This window comes from Narcine bancroftii, chromosome 7 (genome assembly GCF_036971445.1).
Source record: "Narcine bancroftii isolate sNarBan1 chromosome 7, sNarBan1.hap1, whole genome shotgun sequence".
Lineage (NCBI taxonomy): Eukaryota > Metazoa > Chordata > Chondrichthyes > Torpediniformes > Narcinidae > Narcine > Narcine bancroftii.
The window spans coordinates 40,250,614-40,270,121 of NC_091475.1; the positions used below are offsets into that span (position 1 = coordinate 40,250,614).

The 19,508-nt window shown below is 42.3% G+C and overlaps 1 protein-coding gene across 2 annotated transcripts in view; it reads left to right on the top strand.

Annotated features, from left to right (window-relative positions):
* The first annotated feature begins 14,945 nt into the window (after positions 1 to 14,945).
* wdfy2 (WD repeat and FYVE domain containing 2) overlaps positions 14,946 to 19,508 on the top strand; it is a 42,100-nt gene continuing 37,537 nt past the window's right edge. Inside the window, exon 1 of one of the 2 annotated variants that reach the window (XM_069889754.1) lies at positions 14,946 to 15,178. In XM_069889754.1, the coding sequence (XP_069745855.1) occupies positions 15,042 to 15,178 (137 nt within the window). In that variant the 5' untranslated portion in view covers positions 14,946 to 15,041. The remainder of the gene's footprint in view (positions 15,179 to 19,508) is intronic. The other variant, XM_069889756.1, reaches the window with a different exon arrangement.

Sequence of the window (19,508 nt, forward strand, 5' to 3'; positions counted from 1 at the left end):
ATCATTCTTGAGAAAAATGGGAACCAACATTGATCGCACCTGAAATTGGTGAAACTGAACGAACAATCTAGATGGGGAATACACCCAAATTTAAAACAAAAATGTACTATGTTTTCCAGAGCAAAAGTGCAAAACCAGGGTTACAGAGGTTCAAGGGAAAGATGGGAGTCAGATATGAGGGGTGGTGATTTCAGTAAAAAGCTAGTCAGATTGGTGCAAGATATGGATTGGTTCAGTATAATTTTTTACACTGATTGTATCTTACCCCACAGAAGTTACATTGATGAAAAACAGAAATGCTAGAAAAGTGTTTCAGATGTGGGACTGAGACAGGAACCTTTTTTTTACATGTTATGTGATCGTGCATGAAGGTGAGGCCATTTTGGCAAGACGTCTCAGAAAAATTAACTAGTGTAACAGGACTGGCCTTCACTGACAACCAGGAGCTATATCTACTAGGTAATTTTATGGAAATAAGCAACAAATTGAATAAATATAAAATCCCATTTATAAAAATAGCAAAATAATGTATTGCGATCACTTGGAAGTCTGACTCCCCTCTACTTACAGCATGATGGACTGTGGAAATGAACAGCTGTATACCTATGAAAAAAAAAATCACATATAATTTAAAGAATAAATATGATACTTTTGTAAGGATCTGGCAGCCATACTTGGACCACATAGAAGCCAAAATACAGTAAATAAAAAAGGACTATAAATGTTACTATTATACATATCCAAATGTGATTTCCCCAGTTGTATTCTATATATTTTTTTTTTTTGGCGACTTCAGGGGTTTTTATGAGACACTAAAGGCTGTGTACGGCCCCTGATCCCAAGTCCAAAGCCCTCTGCGCAGCTCAGACGGCGAAGTCCTCCTCAGCGACAAGATCTCCATCCTCAATCGATGGACAGAACACTTCCAATCTCTTTTCAGTGCCAACCGGTCAGTCCAAGAATCTGCCCTGCTCCAGCTCCCTCAACAACCCTTGAGTCTAGAGCTGGATGAGGTCCTTTCCCGGGAAGAAACATATAAGGCAATTAAACAACTGAAAAGTGGCAAAGCAGCAGGTATGGATGGAATCGCCCCCAGAGATCTGGAAGGCTGGCGGCAAAGCTCTGCATACCAAACTGCATGAGTTTTTCATGCTCTGCTGGGACCAAGGAAAGCTGCCTCAGGACCTTCGTGATGCCATCATCATCACCCTGTATAAAAACAAAGGCGAGAAATCAGACTGCTCAAACTACAGGGGAATCACGCTGCTCTCCATTGCAGGCAAAATCTTCGCTAGGATTCTCCTTAATAGACTAATACCTAGTGTCGCCGAAAATGTCCTCCCAGAATCACAGTGTGGCTTTCGCGCAAACAGAGGAACTACTGACATGGTCTTTGCCCTCAGACAGCTCCAAGAAAAGTGCAGAGAACAAAACAAAGGACTCTACATCACCTTTGTTGACCTCACCAAAGCCTTTGACACCGTGAGCAGGAAAGGGCTTTGGCAAATATTAGAGCGCCTCGAATGCCCCCCCAAGTTCCTCAACATGGTTATCCAACTGCACGAAAACCAACAAGGTCGGGTCAGATACAGGAATGAGCTCTCCGAACCCTTCTCCATTGACAACGGCGTGAAGCAAGGCTGCGTCCTCGCACCAACCCTCTTTACTATCTTCTTCAGCATGATGCTGAAACAAGTCTTCAACAATGAAGTCGCTGTTTACATCGGTACCGCACGGATGCCAGTCTCTTCAATCTGAGGCGCCTGCAAGCTCACACCAAGACACAAGAGCAACTTGTCTGTGAACTACTCTTTGCAGACGATGCTGCTTTAGTTGCCCATTCAGAGCAGGCTCTCCAGCGCATGACGTCCTGTTTTGCAGAAACTGCCAAAATGTTTGGCCTGGAAATTAGCCTGAAGAAAACTGAGGTCCTCCATCAGCCAGCTCCCCACCATGACTACCAGCCCCCCCACATCTCCATCAGGCACACAGAACGCAAAACGGTCAACCAGTTTATCTACCTTGTCTGCACCATTTCATCTGATGCAAGGATCGATAAAGAGATAGACAATAGACTCGCCAAGGCAAATAGCGCCTTTGCAAGACTACACAAAAGAGTCTGGAAAAACAACCACCTTAAGAAACACACAAAGATCAGTGTGTACAGAGCTGTTGTCATACCCATGCTCCTGTTCGGCTCCGAATCATGGGTCCTCTACCGGCATCACCTATGGCTCCTAGAACGCTTCCATCAGCGCTGTCTCCGCTCCATCCTCAACATTCATTGGAATGACTTCATCACCAACATCGAAGTACTCGAGCTGGCAGAGTCCGCAAGCATCGAATCCATGCTGCTGAAGACCCAACTGCACTGGGTGGGTCACGTCTCCAGAATGGAGGACCATCGCCTTCCCAAGATCATGTTATATGGCGAGCTCTCCACTGGCCACCGAGACAGAGGTGCACCAAAGAAAAGGTACAAGGACTGCTTAAAGAAATCTCTTGGTGACTCCCACATTGACCACCGGCAGTGGGCTGATATCGCCTCCAACCGTGCATCTTGGTACCTCACAGTTCGGCAGGCAGAAACCTCCTTTGAAGAAGACCGCAGAGCCCACCTCACTGACAAAAGACAAAGGAGGAAAAACCCAACACCCAGCCCCAACCAACCAATTTTCCCTTGCAACCGCTGCAACCATGCCTGCCTGTCCCGGATCGGACTTGTCAGTCACCAACGAGCCTGCAGCAGACGTGGACATACCCCTCCATAAATCTTCGTCCGCGAAGCCAAGCCAAAGAAAGAAAAGATTCTATATATTTTAAAGATATGTTAGCTCTGACAGTGTGCAGATCTATATGTATGGAAAGCGGAGGGAGGGATGGACTCTTTTGTTTGTTGTTGTTGTTGTTTGTAAAAGTTTAATATATTGTGATATTGAAGATTTTATTATGTATATTTTTGAAAAAAATCAAAAATAATATATTAAAAAAAAAGGACCCTCACTACCTTGGCATGCCCTCTTCTCACTGTTACCATCAGAAAAGAGGTACAGGAGCCTGAAGGCCTACATGCAACAATACAGGAACAGTTTTTTCCCCACTATTTTCTGAACAGACAATGAACCATAGATGCTACCTCACTTTCTCTTCTTTTGCATAATTTTGTAAATTGTAATTTAAAGCAATTTTGCGCCTGTGACGCTGCTGTAAAACCACAAATTTTGTGACATGTTCACAACAATAAATTCTGCTTCTGCTTCTCTAGCAATGTATTGGTCTTGAAAACATCCAGTATACTGTGTATCCACCTGGAATTTCTCCTCCATAGAATTGATACTGATTTGGTTCGACCAATCTATGTGTAGATTGAAGTCCCCCTTGATTATCATTATACCCTATCTGCATCACACGCTCTCTTTTCTCTTTGGCTTGGCTTCGCGGACGAAGATTTATGGAGGGGGTAAATGTCCACGTCAGCTGCAGGCTCGTTTGTGGCTGACAAGTCTGATGCGGGACAGGCAGACACGGTTGCAGGGGAAAATTGGTTGGTTGGGGTTGGGTGTTGGGTTTTTCCTCCTTTGCCTTTTGTCAGTGAGGTGGGCTCTGCGGTCTTCTTCAAAGGAGGTTGCTGCCCACCAAACTGTGAGGCGCCAAGATGCACGGTTTGAGGCGATATCAGTCCACTGGCGGTGGTCAATGTGGCAGGCACCAAGAGATTTCTTTAGGCAGTCCTTTTACCTTTTCTTTGGTGCACCTCTGTCACGGTGGCCAGTGGAGAGCTCGCCATATAACATGATCTTGGGAAGGCGATGGTCCTCCATTCTGGAGACGTGACCCACCTAGCGTGGCTGGATCTTCAGCAGTGTGGACTCGATGCTGTCGACCTCTGCCATCTCGAGTACTTCGACGTTAGGGATGAAAGCGCTCCAATGAATGTTGAGGATGAAGCAGAGACAACGCTGGTGGAAGCGTTCTAGGAGTCGTAGGTGATGCCGGTAGAGGACCCATGATTCGGAGCCGAACAGGAGTGTGGGTATGACAACGGCTCTGTATACGCTTATCTTTGTCACACGCTAATTTACTGTTTAATACCATCCCTTGCATCACCACAACTCTCACATCCTGAGCTTTGGTATTTATATGCTCAGAGCTCATATCACAAGATCTCAAGAAAAAGGAAGAGAAGTAGACCATCCACCCTGAGCTAAACTGTTCTCACATCTAGTTCCATGTTCTGGCTTTTTCTCCATATCTCTTGAAACCCTGACCAATTAGATACCTATCAATCTCCCCCTTAAACTCCCCCAATGATCGGGCCTCTACATCTGCATGTGGGAACAAATTCCACAAATTCATGACTCTCTGGCTAAAGAAATTTCTCCTCATCTCTGTTTGAAGTGGGTACCTTCTAATTCTAAGACTGTGCCCTCTTGTCCTGGACTCACCTACTAAGGGAAACATCTTATTCACATCTACTCTGTCCAATCCTTTCAAAATTTGAAATGTTTCTATGAGATTCCCTCTCATTCTTCCATACTCCAATGAATAGAGTCCAAGAGCCGCTAAGCATTCCTCACATGTTACACCTTGCATTCCAGGAATCATCCTGGTAAATCTTCTCTGTACTCTTTCCAACATTATTACATCCCTTCTAAGATAAAGGACCCAAAATTGCACCCAGTACACCAAATGAGGTCTCACCAGTGCCCCACAGAGCCTCATCAACACCTATACTCTTATACACTATTGCTTGTGAAATGAATGTCAACATATCATTCACTTTCTTTACTGCCTGGTGGTTAACCTTTATGTTTTCTTGCACGAGGACCCCAAAGTTCCTTTACACTTCCGAATTTTGAATTTTCTCCCCTTCCAAATAATAATCTGCCTGTTTATTTCCTCTTCCAAAATGTACAATTGTACATTTCTCAACATCGTATCTCAACTGCCATTTCTTTGCCCACTCTCCTAAGCTGTCCAAGTCTCTCTGTAACCTTTCGGTTTCTTCAACACCTTCTACTCGACCACCTATCTTGGTGTCATCTGCAAACTTTGCCACAATACCATTCTCTCCATAATCTAAATCATCAATATATATTGTAAAAAGAAACTGCTCCCACACTTACCCCTGCAGAATACCACTAGTAACTGGCAATCAACCAGAACAGGATCCTTTTATTCCTACTCTTTGCTTTCTGCTTGTCTGCCAATGCTCCACCCAATCGAATATCTTTTCTGTAATTCCTTGGCCTCTCAACTTATTAAGCAGCCTCTTATGTGGCACCTTACTGAAGCCCTTTTGAAAATCCAAATACACAACATCCACAGCCTCTCCCTCATCCATCCTACTTGAGATTTCCTCAAAAAATTCCTTTAAGTTGGTCAGGTGGGATCTTCCTTTCATGAAACCATGCTGGCTTGGACCTATCATGCCGTGCACCTCGAGGTATTTCATAACCTCGTCCTTGAGGATCAATTCCAATACCTTTCCAACTACCGATGTCAGACTAATAGGCCTATAATTTCCTTTTTTTCTGCCTCCCTCCTTTCTTAAACAGTGGAACTACATTTGCAACCTTCCAATCCTCTGGAACCATGCCAGAGTCTATTGATTTCTGAAAAATCAATTCCAATGCCTCCATAATTTCCAAAGTCACCTTCTTCAGAATCCGTGGGTACATCTCATCTGGTCCAGGAGACCAGTTTAGTTCATTCATCTTACGAAGCACTCTCTCTCTAGTAATCCTGACTATACTTAATTCTATTCCCTGAGAGCTCTCACTATCAGGTATATTGTTATTGCCTTCCTCAGTGAAGACTGACACAAAATATTAATTTAGTTCCTCTGCCATCTCTTTGTTTCCCATTATAATTTCTCCAGCATCATTTTCATCCGGTCTTATATCTACTCGTGTCTTTCTTTTACTCTTGATATATTAAAAAAACCTCCTTTTGTCTGTTATTTGCCAACTTCCTTTCATAATTCATCTTTTCTTTCCTAATGACTTTCTTTATCTCTTTCAGTGTTTTTAAAAGTTTCCCAGTCCTCTGTTTTTCCATGAATTTTTGCTTCAATGTATACCCTCCCTTTTGCTTTTATTTTAGCCTTAACCTCTCTTGTTACCAACATTGGTGCTATTTTCCATTCATAATTTTCCTTTTTCTTGGAAAAATCTATCCTGCGCTTTCTTTATTTCTTGTAGAAATGTCATACAATTCTGCTCTGCCATTCCTCCATTTAGTTTATTTCTCCAGCCAACTTTGGCCAGTTCCTCTCTCATACCACTGTAATTCCCTATGTTCCACTGAAATATTGAAACATCTGATATAAGCTTTTCCTTGTCAAATTTGAAACTGAACTCTGTCATGTTTTGATCACTACTTCCTAAAGGTTCCATTGCCTTTAATTCCTTAATCACCTCAGGTTCATTACACATCATCCAATCCAAACCCATTGGTGGGCTTATCGACAAGTTGCTCCAAAAGCCCACCCCATAGGCATTCTACAAACTCTCTCTCTTGAGATCCAGTTCCTTCCTAACTTTCCCAATCCCCTTTCATGCTAAAATCCCCCATAATTATTTTGACATTCTCCTTCTGATAGGCTTTTTCTATCCACTTCCTGGCTGCTGGCTGCTGTTTGGGGGCCTGTATATAACTGCCAGTAGGGTCCTTTTACCCTTGCCATTTTTTAACTCAACCCATAAGGATTCTACCATTTTTTACCCTTTGTCCCTTCTTTCTAGCAATTTAAAATCATTGCTTACCATCAGAGCCACGCCACCCCCTCTACCTACCTGCCTATCTTTCCTATATACTGTGTACCCTTAGACAATCAGCTCCCAATCACACCCATCATTATGCCACGTCTCAGTGATGGCCTCAATGTCATATCTTTCAACCTGTAGCTGTACAACAAGGTTATCTACTTTATTCCTAATGCTCCATGCATTTAGGTACAGTACCCTTAGACCAGTATCTGTATTTCTTTTGTACAGCAAATTATCTTGTCTTTTCACTTGCCTGTCCTTTTTGTCTTCTTTGCTGCAAATTATTTTTGACTTTTTTTCTATTTTCCTCTTTCTCGACCGTAACACCCTGGTTCCCTACTACCCTTATCTCTGCACTCACATTCTGATTCCCACCTCCTGCCAAACATCTGAGCTTCCTTACCAATAATGAACAGGGTTCCCAAAGGGCCCTGGGTGTTAACAGCTTCTTAATCATCACAGTGGCCATGAAGAGTGTTTTGGGAGCCTGAAGTTAGGGTTCACTGTGGATCAGAAGAGAGGCCATGTGGCTGTAGAGGTTACTGTAGTGGAGGAGGCAGTGACATTGGAGGAGGTGATGGGATCCACAGGCACTGAAGGGCTTCCCTTTTGCTTCTTTTTCTTTTCTTGGTAGGGGTGCCAGCTCATGGTGTCTCTTTGTGTGCCTTCACAAATTTTGTGCATTTATGTATGTGATAATAAAGGAACCTTGAACAATTACATTAATTTCTTTAATTAGTAACATGACCCCACCTACAAGAAATCCAAGCACGGTGTCCATAGAGCTATCAAAGAAACAAAGAGATCATATTGCATAAAGTTCAAATCCGAAGAGAACATCATGGACACACTGTAACTACAGCAGGGAATGCACACTATCACAGAACACAAAGTGAAGCGAGCAGAACAGCATGCAACAGCACCACACCCACTGATGAGTTTAATGTAGTCCCTGAAATGGGAGCCAGTGAGGAGATTACATTGGCTTCAACTACTACAAGTGACGTTGCATCTTCAGTCACTGCTGCTGAAGTCAAGGTGGCTTTCCGGAGAGTGAACCTGTGGAAAGCAACTAACCCAGATGGAGTCCTGGGATGTGTGCTGAGAGCCCATGCAGATTAACTAGAAGATGGATTCACAGCATCTTTAATCTTTCCTTACTAAAGACAACAGTTCCTCTTGTTTCAAAAAGGCCACTAATATTGGTACAGAAGAAAAGCATAATACCACCTAAATGACTGCAACAGGTGCCTCTGACATCCACGATCATGAAGTGTTTGAGAGGCTGGTTATGACTCGCATCAACTCTAAACTCCCAGTCAACCTTGACCCATTTCAATTTGCCTGCTGGACAAATAGATCTATGGCAGATGCCATCTCCCTGGTTCTCCACTTGGTCCTATCCCTAAATATCAAGGACACCTATGTTAGACCACGGTTCATAGACAATCCACAATCCTAAGCAAACTCATTCCCCTGTGAACTGAGGTCTATATTCTAAAGTTTCAGAATGAGTCTCCATCTTCACCATATCTGGTTTACTGTTCCTGATCGTCTGAGATAACCTCCTTCTTCAAAAATGGTGGCTTCCCCTCCACCACTATCCTCCACAAGCCTTACCCTCAGCTCCTCTATTTCCTGCACAGCTGCCCTGGTCTCCTCCACCCCTAGATGCAAAAAGGACAAGTTATGCCTTGTCCTCATCTACAACCTTCCCAGCCTCCACATCCAACATATGATCCTCCCAATTTCCTTCACCTGTGATATGATCCCACCACAATACACATCCTCCCCTTTCCTCTCCAACTGCCTTCCGTAGGAACCATTCCCTCCGTGATACCCTCATCACTCATCCCTTCCCACTAATCACCCCTTTAGTACCTACCCCTGTGACTGTAGGAAGTGCTACACTTGCACCCACAGGTCCTCCCTCACCACCATTTGTGGCCCAAACAGTCCTTCCAAGTCTGGTGGATCTGGTGCTCCTGTTGTGGCCTACTCTACATCGGCGAGACTGGATGCAGACTGGGAGATAGTTTTGTTGAGCACCTTTGCTCTGTCCAGCTCCCCTCCTCCATTCTATGAGCTATCACTTCCCAGCATTTTTCTCTTCTGCCTCCTCATCTATATCACCAATGATCTCTTGACTATGGGCCTGTCTTCCTCCCCCACCATTTTATTCAGGTGCCTGTGAGTTTCTGTGTGTTTTTACTACAATCTCAGCATCTGCACACTTTCGTGTTTCACTTTATTCAGGTGCCTGCCTGCTATTTTCTCATACTTTGACGAAGGGCTCAGGCCCCCAAACTTTGGTTATGCATCTTTGTCATAAAGAGCGTTTTGTAACTTGCTGAAATTTCCTCCAGGACTTGTGTATATTAAACTTAATTTTTCCCTCCCTCAGACCCATAACCCTCTATTTTTTCTTACATCCTTGTATCTGAGTCTTTTGAAGGACCCTATTGTACCAGGCTCCACTACCACCCCCGGCAATGTATTCCTGACCCCCAGCAATGTACTCCTCCCTAAATTAAAAAAAACTTATCTCTGACATCTCCCCTGAACTTTGCTCCACTCACCTTAAATCGGTGTCCTCTGTTATTTGCTGTCATCACCTCAGGAAAAAGGTGCTGGCTACCCACTCTATTTACGCCACATAAACTTCTATTAAGTCAGTCAACATCCTGGTAAATCTCTTTTGCGTCGTCTCGAAAGTACCTTCATCTTTCCTGTAATGAGGGGACTTGAATTAAATTCAATACTCCAAGAGTGGTCTAACCAGAGTTTTTCAGAGCTGTTGAACTCAGTCCCCTAATGAATAAAGGCCAACACACCATATGCCTTCTTAACCACCCTATCAACTTGTGTGGCAACCTTGAGGATCTATGGACCTGGAACCCTAGATCTTTCTGCTCTTTCACTCTATTAAGAATCCTGCCATTAACCCTATATTCTGTCTTCAAGTTCATCCTTCCAAAATGCATCATGTCACACTTATCCGGATTGAATTCTGCATCCTGTCTATATCCTTCTGTAACTTACAACAACCTTCTGCACTATTCACAACACCTCCAACTTTTGTATCATTTGCAATGAGTGATGTTAAATTTGTAAACAATGTTGAGCAGAATTTGAACACATCTGATTATATAACAGTATTAGGGATGTGGAAAGTACACAACAAAGGCTCATATTTATTTATTTCAGGGATAATATGGCCTTATCCTAAAATGCTGGTTTTTTTTTCATGAAGAACTTGAATTGTACAATTATTTGAATGAATCAACACAACAATGAGGGAAGTCTCTAAGTTAGAAAGTGAAGTATCATACATATAGTCCCATGAGAGGGAACTCTGAGCTCTGGCTCTGAATTCTGAGTTTGCATTCAATAGGTAATTGCAGCCAGTTGGCATGGGTCGCTCACTTCATCACATGGATGGCGGAAGCCTATGAAACATTCTTGATTTGGAAGACAGATACCTCAACTGCTGATATAAAAATAGATATGGGCCATGGCAGGAATATTCACATTGCCAGTTGTTATCCTGTTATTTAAAGTGTGAAGTCTCCCTCTGTGTCACACAGCTTCTTTGAGATGGGCAAGACAATACTAAAACATAAAAAGAAAAATGATCAGATGTGTCAGAAGGCTCGTTCATTTATTTCCATTAATTTTTAAATTACATTGTAAATTTCACTCAAATGTTTCACTGAAAAAGGCGATAACAAGAAGGAAACAAAATTCATAAATAGAACACAGACTGGGGAATGTGGTACAATGGGTATGAGATGAGGGGTGAGATGGGAATGCTTCTTCCATGGTTATGACCATCTCTAGACCAAATGGGCAGGTGTCCATTTATGATGGGAGATTATTATTGGTTTACACACTCCGTATGATCAACATCAGCATTCCACCCACGCCCAGGATATCTTACCCTCACACAAGACATCAGTATCTCACCCTCAAAGGACATCAATATCTCAGCCTCACACAGGATGTTAGTATCCCACAGTCACATGGGACATTAGTATCCCACCCTCACAATGGTTGTGAGTATCCCACTGACTATCACGAGAGTTCAGCAGGCCTGATTGGAGTGTCTTGAGTTGTGGAAGAGCACCTCAGCAATTTTCATTGCATTTTTCTCCACGTGAGAAATAAAGCCTTGGGAACAAATGAAACTGTTTTGACCAGTGTATTGTCTACATTTAATTGGTTTTGAAATGATGTTCTTGCTTCGACCAATTTTGACACCCAAGTTTGGAGGTAATGCAGGAAATGCAACAGCACAACTTAGTGGTCAGAGCTTGAAACTGAGAGAAACATGAAAATCTGCAGATGCTATGATTGTAGTAAAAAGGCACCAAAATGCTGGAGGAACTCAGCTGGTCTTGCAGGATCCAAAGGAGATAAAGGTATATAAGTACTTTATATATATAGATATATATCTATATATATATCTATATATAGATATATCTATATATATCTATATATATCTATATATATCTATATATATATCTATATATATCTATATATATCTATATATAGATATATATATAATATATCAAGATATATCTTTATCTCCTATGGACGCTGCAGGACCGACTGAGTTCCTCCAGCATTTTGGCGTGTTTTTATTAGACCTTGAAACTGTATCACTGTAGTTAAAGTATGAAAGAGAAAAAATAGTCAAAGATCCTACTAAAGTAAAATAAAATCATTCACTGATCCAAATATTCATTGTACACCCGCCACATGGTGACCACAGTGCTCCCTGTCTACGTCATGACTGCAGAAACTTTCCACAGTTCCTCAACAAATGTTCCATTTTCAAAAGAAAAGAGCAGCAAATGTACAAGGATGCAACTAATATCCACTGTAAGCCCACCAACTCTGAGGGCAGCCTTGATTACACTCCCTCTAACCACAATCTCTTTCCCATTCTTCTAATACCTGTTGCACATGGTCTGCTAATGTCACCATTATTTAGGATGTGACAAAAGCAAATGGTGCAAATTTGACATGAAAACATAAACCAAAAGCTCTGCCTGCCAGAAATAGAGTTAATATTTAGAGCACAGAACATTACAGCACAGTACAGGCTCTTTGGCTCTCAATGTTATGCCAACCCATACATTCCTACCAAAAAAATACTAAACATTCCTATCTCATAACCCTCTATTTTTCTTTCATCCATGTGCCTGTCTAAAGTCTCTAAAATACCCCTAATATTTCATCCTCCATCACCATCCCTGACAAGGCATTTCAGGCACCCACAACTGTCTGTGTAAAAAATTTTCCCCTGATATCCACTGAAACTTTCCATATGTCACTTTGTACATATGTCCTCTAGTCTTTGTTATTCCTGCCCTGGTTTAAAAAAAAGGTGTTGGCTGTCCACCCTATCTATGCCTTTCAGGAAGTTGTAGACCTCTTTTAATTCACCTCTTATCCTTCTTCACTCCAAAGAAAACCTTGCCTCATGAGACTCATTTTCCAATCTCTTCTGCACCCTCTCCAGAACTTCCACATCCTTCTGATTATGAGGCGAGCTGGAACTGAACACAGACTCTAAGTGTGATCTCACCAGAGATTTGTAGTGTTGCAATATGACCTATTAAGTCTTGAACTCAATCCCCCGATTAATGAAGCTCAGCATCCCACAGGCCTTCTGAACTATCTTATCAATCTGTGCAGCAACTTGAGGGATGTATAGTTTGGACCTCAAGGTCCTTCTGTTCCTCCATACTTTTAAGTATCCGACCATTAACCCTGTACTCAGCCTTCTCGTTTGACCTTACAAAATGCATCAACTTACATTTTTCCGGATTGAACTCCACCTGCCACTTTTCTGTCCAACTTTGCATCCTCTCTATATCCTTTTATAACCTACAAAAACCTCCAGCACGAACCACAACTCATCCAACCTGCGATCATCCTTCCATTTCTTTATCTGGTTCATTTATGAAATTCACAAAGAGCAGGGTCCCAGAACAAATCCCTGTGAAACTCAACTTGTCACTGACCTCCAGACAGAATGCTTTCCGTCCATTACTACTCTCTGTTTTCTACATGCAAGCCAATTTTTAATCTGTGCTTCACTTTTTTAATCCACACTGCCAAGGTACCATGGACCCCATGTCTCATGACTTTCTGAAAGAGCTTATCATGGGGGACCTTGATAAATACTTTACTAAAATCCATATAGACCATGTCGACTGCCCTACCTTCATCAATTTCTTTTGTTACCTCCTCAAAAAAACTCAATTAGCCTCTAGTTACTGGTCTTTTAGATGTTTTAAGGTGCAAAGGGAGCAGGAAGGGAAAGAGCAAACATAAGGTATGTAATAGAGTGATGGCAAGAAAAACTAAAAGATAAAAAATAAAAAGCCAGGCCAAGACAAAAGAAGATGATATTAAAAACATACCAAAATGCTGGAGGAACTCACCCAGTCTTTCAGCATCCATAAAAGGCAAAGATATATTGCTGATGTTTCTGGCCTGAGACCTTCTTCAAGGAATAAACAGAATGAGCCAGAAGCAGGAAATCTCAGAAAATCTCACAATTCAGACAATGCCGTCTGGGGGAGGAATCCAGGCCAACAAAAGGTGTTAATTGGATATGATTTTATCATGTCTGTGCAAAAGGAGATAGGGAAGGGAGAGACAGGGCTGGGGGAAGGTGGTGGGGTGGGGGGGGGGGGGGTTTAATGAAAGCCAGAGAAGTTTATATTAATGCCATCTGTTTGGAGGGTGCCCCATCAGAAGATGAGGTGTTGTTCTATGGTCTTATGTACTATCCCACCCTGACCACCTGCAGATTGGAGGAACAACACCTTTTTTTCCTGTCTGGACACTCTCCACCCAGATGGCATTAACGTTGACTTCACAGCTTTCCACTAAACCTGGTCGCCCTTTCTTTCCCCTCCCTTTTTTCTGTTTTCTAGTTCTTTCACCCACCCACCCAATCATCCCTCTTCCCCCTCATTGCTGCTGTCTCCTCCTTCCTTTCTCCACCTATCATCTCCTGCTTTTACCACCCCTTTCCACTCCCCCCCCCCACACTATTTTGTTTGGACACCTGTTGGTATTTTCTCATACTTTGATGAACGGCTCAAGCCTGAAACGTCGGTTATGAATCTTTACCTTTGCTACCCAAAGGACACTGTTTGACTTGCAGAGCTTCTCCAGTATTTTGTGCTTTTACTTCAACCATGGGTGTCTACAGATTTTTGTGATTTACTTATTACAGATGGAGAATTTAAATGGGTGACCACTGTGAGATCTCCACTATTGCAGTGGTCAGAGCCAAAGTGCTCAACAAGGCAATCTTCCAGTCTGTATCCAGTCTCTTCGACGTAGAGGAGGCCATAATGGGAGCACTGGATGCCAAAGGGGATGATAAAGGGATAAGTACGGTGCTGCAATTTCACTGAAGCTGCCTGCAATTGTAAAGGATAGTCTATTGAAACTAGAGCCAGATGAGTTGGAAATCAAGGATAATATGTGCTAATCTTGCTCCAGCTGGGAGAAGAAAGAGTGATGCAAAAATAGGCCTCATCAAATATGGAAGAAGGAAAGCCACGACTGAGGGGAAAGAAAGACCATTCAGAGGCACCTGCATCAAAAGTCTGATAATTTGAACAGATACAATGGAGAGGGAGGAACTGGAAGAAATGGAATAAATTCCTTACAGGAGTCAAGGTGGGAGGGAACATGTCTGACAATATGGGAAATCTGATATTTAGCAGAATTACTCGCCAGGGCAGGGACCATTTGTAAAAATTTCAGGGAAGATGGGATGGCAAAACTAACAGATAGGATGGAGACTTTGTTGCTTTGCTTTCTTCCTACATTCTAAAACATATTACCAGCTGCTAATAATTTACCCCTGAGTTTGGGTTTAATGCCAAAAAATCACAACATGGGCATTTAGGGAAAAAAAAGATAAATCACAAGAACACAAGGAAAATAATCATTGGAAATAGAACTAATAAGATTGCTCTTGAGAAAGCCAGCATGAATCCATCCGTGTCATTGCAGAGAACTTAAATCACCAAAAAGTCCAAGTTCCCAAATCAAGGATACATTCCGGTCTGTGCATCGATTGGACGAGCCTTCCTGACAAGGACAGGCCGGGTTGGATTTGTTTCCGAGGGAAGCAGTTCGTCGGCGCACGGGCCGGACGAATTTGGGGGTTGAACTGCGCAGCGGCGGCTGGTGACGCTGAGCAGGGCTGGTTCGGTCAGACCGGGTAGCATCCCCATGGCGGCAGCGAGCAAGTCGAAGGCGTTGACGCGCAGGCCTGTGCTGCTCAGCAAGATCGAGGGTTCGCAGGATGTGGTGAACATGGCAGTCATTATCCCCAAGGAGGACGGGATTATCAGCGTCAGTGAGGACAGGTCGGTGTTGGGGCGGGCGGGCGGAGAGTCAACAGGGTTGGGTTGGGTTGGGTTGGGTTGGGTTGGGGGGGGATGGGGATGAGATGAGCGTGGAGTGAAATCGATGGGTGTATGCATGTAGGGGACTGGGAGACCTGGTGTTTGGTGGGGCTGGGCAGTGAAGTACAGGATGGGGAGCCCTGCAGAATTGGGTGGCAATAATAGGGGAGGGTTGGTGAGAGGGTGTGGTGATGGGAATGTTTTGAGTGTGGAGATGACTAGGGTTGCAGGTAGATGAAGATGGTGGTTTGAGGAAGCCACTGAGAAGTGAGAATTGATATTCTGGGAGAGCTGCTGACATTGAGATGTTGAAGGTAGTCAATGGATGTATGGGACACAGCTCAATGAGATGCTGGCTGAGAAATGAAGATTGGTGCAGAGGGTGTGGGAGTGTGTTAGGGTTGTCTTTAGAAGAGGTTGATGAGAGTAGTGAGATGGTAAAAATGTTCAATGTTGGGGTGAGGAAATGGACAAGAGAACTGAGACAGTAAGATCAAGTAGAATGAAGGATTGAAGATGGCGCTTGAAGTGAAATTGGCTGAAAGTGAGGGTGAACATAAAATGTGATTCCTGAGTTATTAAATTTAGCTGAACATGGATTTAGCTGAAGTGATGCTGTCAGGAAGTTTGTGATCAGTGGAGAGAAAATGAAACTATGCAAGCCTTTTTAAGGAAATGGAAATGATTTGAATGATTATTACCGTCCCACTAACTTTTAGTTTACTGTATGTTGGATCTTCACATGAAGGTTGCTGAACAAGAATTTAATATATCTGCCCCTCGTGATGTTATTCACTTTCAAAGTATTAGAATATTGACAAGATGATGATTTCATTTGTTAAAAGGTTTTGTTTTTGCCTAAAATATTGTGCTCTCCACTTGTGTTTGAAAACATTGTATTTTAAAAATTCTGCTACATGTGAACCAAATTTTCACCTGATTCCCAGTGCAGACTGGGTTCAAGCAACTCTCCTCCCCACCTTCCTTGGTGCAATACAGCACCATGTCTCCTTTTTAAAAAAAAAATCCTGTTGGAGTCCAATTTAACTCAAGGAAGAATGGAAAACTTCAATCACTTTTACTCATTACTTTTTTTAAAAAACAAGGGGACCATATTTGCCATTCTCCAATCCTCTGGTACCTCCCCTGTGGCCAAGGGGGATGTAAAGATCATTGCCAATGCTCGAGCAATCTCTTCTTTCCCAAAGTAATCTTGGTTATGTCTCCTCTGATCCCAAGGGTTTATTAATCTTAAAATTTTGAAGAAGATCAGCATTTCTGCTTTCTTAATCTCAACATGGTCCAGCCACATAAGCTTGTTCTATTCTGACCTCACCTTGACCAAAGTCCTTTTTCTCTGGTAAATACTGAAACAAATTCTTCATTTAGGACCTCCTCTACCTCCAGACATGTGTGGCCTTTTGCCTTGAGTGGCCTTGCCTTCATTCTAGTTGTCCTTCTTGCCAAGGACTTTTTGTGTCCCCTTCAGGTCTCCTAAGTCCTTTCTTGTTCCTTCCTGGCTACCATATAATTCTCATGAGCTCTTCCTATTTTCTGCTTCCTAAATCTAATGTATGCTTCCTTCCTCTTAACTAGCTGCTTCACCAGTTTTGTCAACCATAGTTCCCTTTTTCTACCAGCTTTTCCCTGTTTCAGTTGGACAAACCAATCCAGAACCCTGCACAATTTGTCCCTAAATATCCTCCCTATTACTTCTGTGCTTTCTCCAGAGAACATTTGTTTCCAATTTACTCTAATTACTGAAAGGACTGGCCCCCACTGAAAGGACTGGCCCCCTGACCAAGTTCATTACCTAGTATGTGATCCATTGTGTCATCTCATCTACTTCGTTGATCCACTAATTGTGTCAGGAATCCTTTTTGTGTCAGAAATTCTTCCCCATCTATCCCTCTTTCAGTAAGAATGTGCCAGTCAATTGGGAAATTGGGGTCTCCCATAACAACAACCCTGTTATTTTAACTCCATTCCAAAATCTGCCTGCTAATCTGTCATCAGTGTCCCGAGGGGTATAGGCAGCCGATAGACTACTCCCAATGCAATGATGCTCCCTTCCTATTTCTGACTTCCATCCACACCTACTCAGTCAACACAGCATCCTCCCTTTCTATAGCTTTGATACTTTATAGTAGTGACCACACTTTAGATGTATTTTGTTGACTGGGGTTACAAAAGGTTTCTGCAGTGCAACTACTGTTTCATTTACTGGCGAGAGTAGCTCACTAACCTCAGGTGATTTATTTGAACTTGGACGCAGTGTGAGGGATTGCAGCTGTTGACCTTTGGTTTTTCCATAGAGAAGAGACAACAATCTGAAGCATTTCTAAAAATTTGCTTTAAAAGATGGTAAAATACCCAGACCAAGTCTAAATTTTAAAAAAAGGATGCATGCCACATTCTAATAAATAACATTATCAATGTTGGTGAAAGTTACATGACTCTATCAGTTTATTCTAAGTAAATTAATGACAGGGAGAGAGAGGAGCAGAGTTCAGATTCAGTCATATGGTATTTCTATACTCTGTGGTGACAGAATACAATAAAAGAAGACTAAGTTGCATTAATTCATATTTATATGTGATTGCAAAATAATACCGATGAATAATGTGTCATGACCAATATCAGTGCTTCTGATATGACCAAATTGATCGGTGGATCACCAATCTACTGGGTGGTTCCGTCGTTCATGTGCATGAGAGGATTCCAGCACAAACTGGAAAAGTATTTATTTCAGTCTTGCTTCACGCTTAGGTGCAATGTGAGAGCATGTTTAGCTTTCAGGCTCCAGTAATTTTGGAACAAGAAAAATTGACACCCTTGTTTTCATATAACAGTTCAATAAATTCAGTTAGTTTTTCCTACAATTTGCAAAACAGGATGAATATATGGATAAAAATACTGTACATTTTTATCAAGCTCAATGAAATTAAAATGATTATAAAAGCAAAATTTTCTATTGAAAATCTGGAGGGAGGGGGAATACAATATTGGAAATTTATTGGGTAAAAACAATTTCATTGGGGGGGGCCAGTCCTTTCAGTAATTAGAGTAAATTGGAAACAAATGTTCTCTGGAGAGAAATGAGCAAGAGGAAATGAGCAAGTTGAGCAGTATCTGTAAGGAGAAAATGAATTGTTAAAATGGAGTGGAGACCCTGCACAGATGCTGAGTTAATGTTTCAGGTTGGTGACCCTTCATTAGAAATGATATGTCTTAAATTCCAGCAAAGGTATACGGGCAGTAACTGGGAGAGATTGAATAACACAAATGGTAATGAATGCTTGTTAATTGTATTTGATTGGTCTAGAAATATTGTCAATAAGAAATGAATATCCAGCAGGTCAAGCTGCACCTGTGGAAGTGGTGAAATTGAATTGAAGTTCTGATGCAAACTGGTTATCTTCAATTGCTGAGTTCTGAAGACTGCAAGGTGAAATGCTGCTCTTTGAGTTTTGTGTCATTTTGGTGGGAACTGAGCAAAAGCCCAAAGACAGAGATTAGGAATAAAGTATTGAAGTGAAAGGAAACTAAAATTTTGGTGCACCCTTGCTGATTGAAATGAGGTGTTTTGTCAATCGGCACTTGAAGGAAAGCACATAGTGAGTACTGAGTAAAGCGATAGGTTATAGATAGGATTTTGGGAGATAAATTTGGGCAGGTTTTTTTAGTGTAGGTCACATACAAACACTTCAAAATAGATCTCATTTAAAATACTGGAGCTCTGCTCAAGCGAGACAGGCCAGTTCCAAGAGCCTTTGCAAAAGCTTTGGAGAGTGCCCAAGATACTTCACTAATGGATTGTTGTTTTGAAAAACAACAGATGAAAGAACTTTAAGGAGTAGGTTCAGAGCCGCAGGTTGTCTGGGAGTGCTGTTTGCTGCTCTAAGAGGGTCGTGGTTTTTGCAAGCAGAGAGGGAGTCATATGGGCTTTTCTCACAGAGAGAGAGAGGATCAGTTCTGCAGTTTTACAGTCAGCAGCAGCAGCTGGAACTGGAACAGGACAAGCTGGAAAGCTTGTGGGGAAAAAAATCCCATTTGGACAATGGGCTGTGAGTGCTTAGTTCAGCCTAGTTAAAGTCCGAGTGGCTCATACAAGAGGCTGCCTAATGTTGTACTTGAAATGAGAGAAACAAAAAGGAACTCGATGGTGACATGAAAGAAAGGGGTTATCATCTGGAAAACCCTGATGGGGCAAGTTTCTTTGGCAAGACATTGAAGTGGCTGATCAAAAGGAATCAGTTGTGGATGTCCAGCAAACAACAAATCTCTCTCT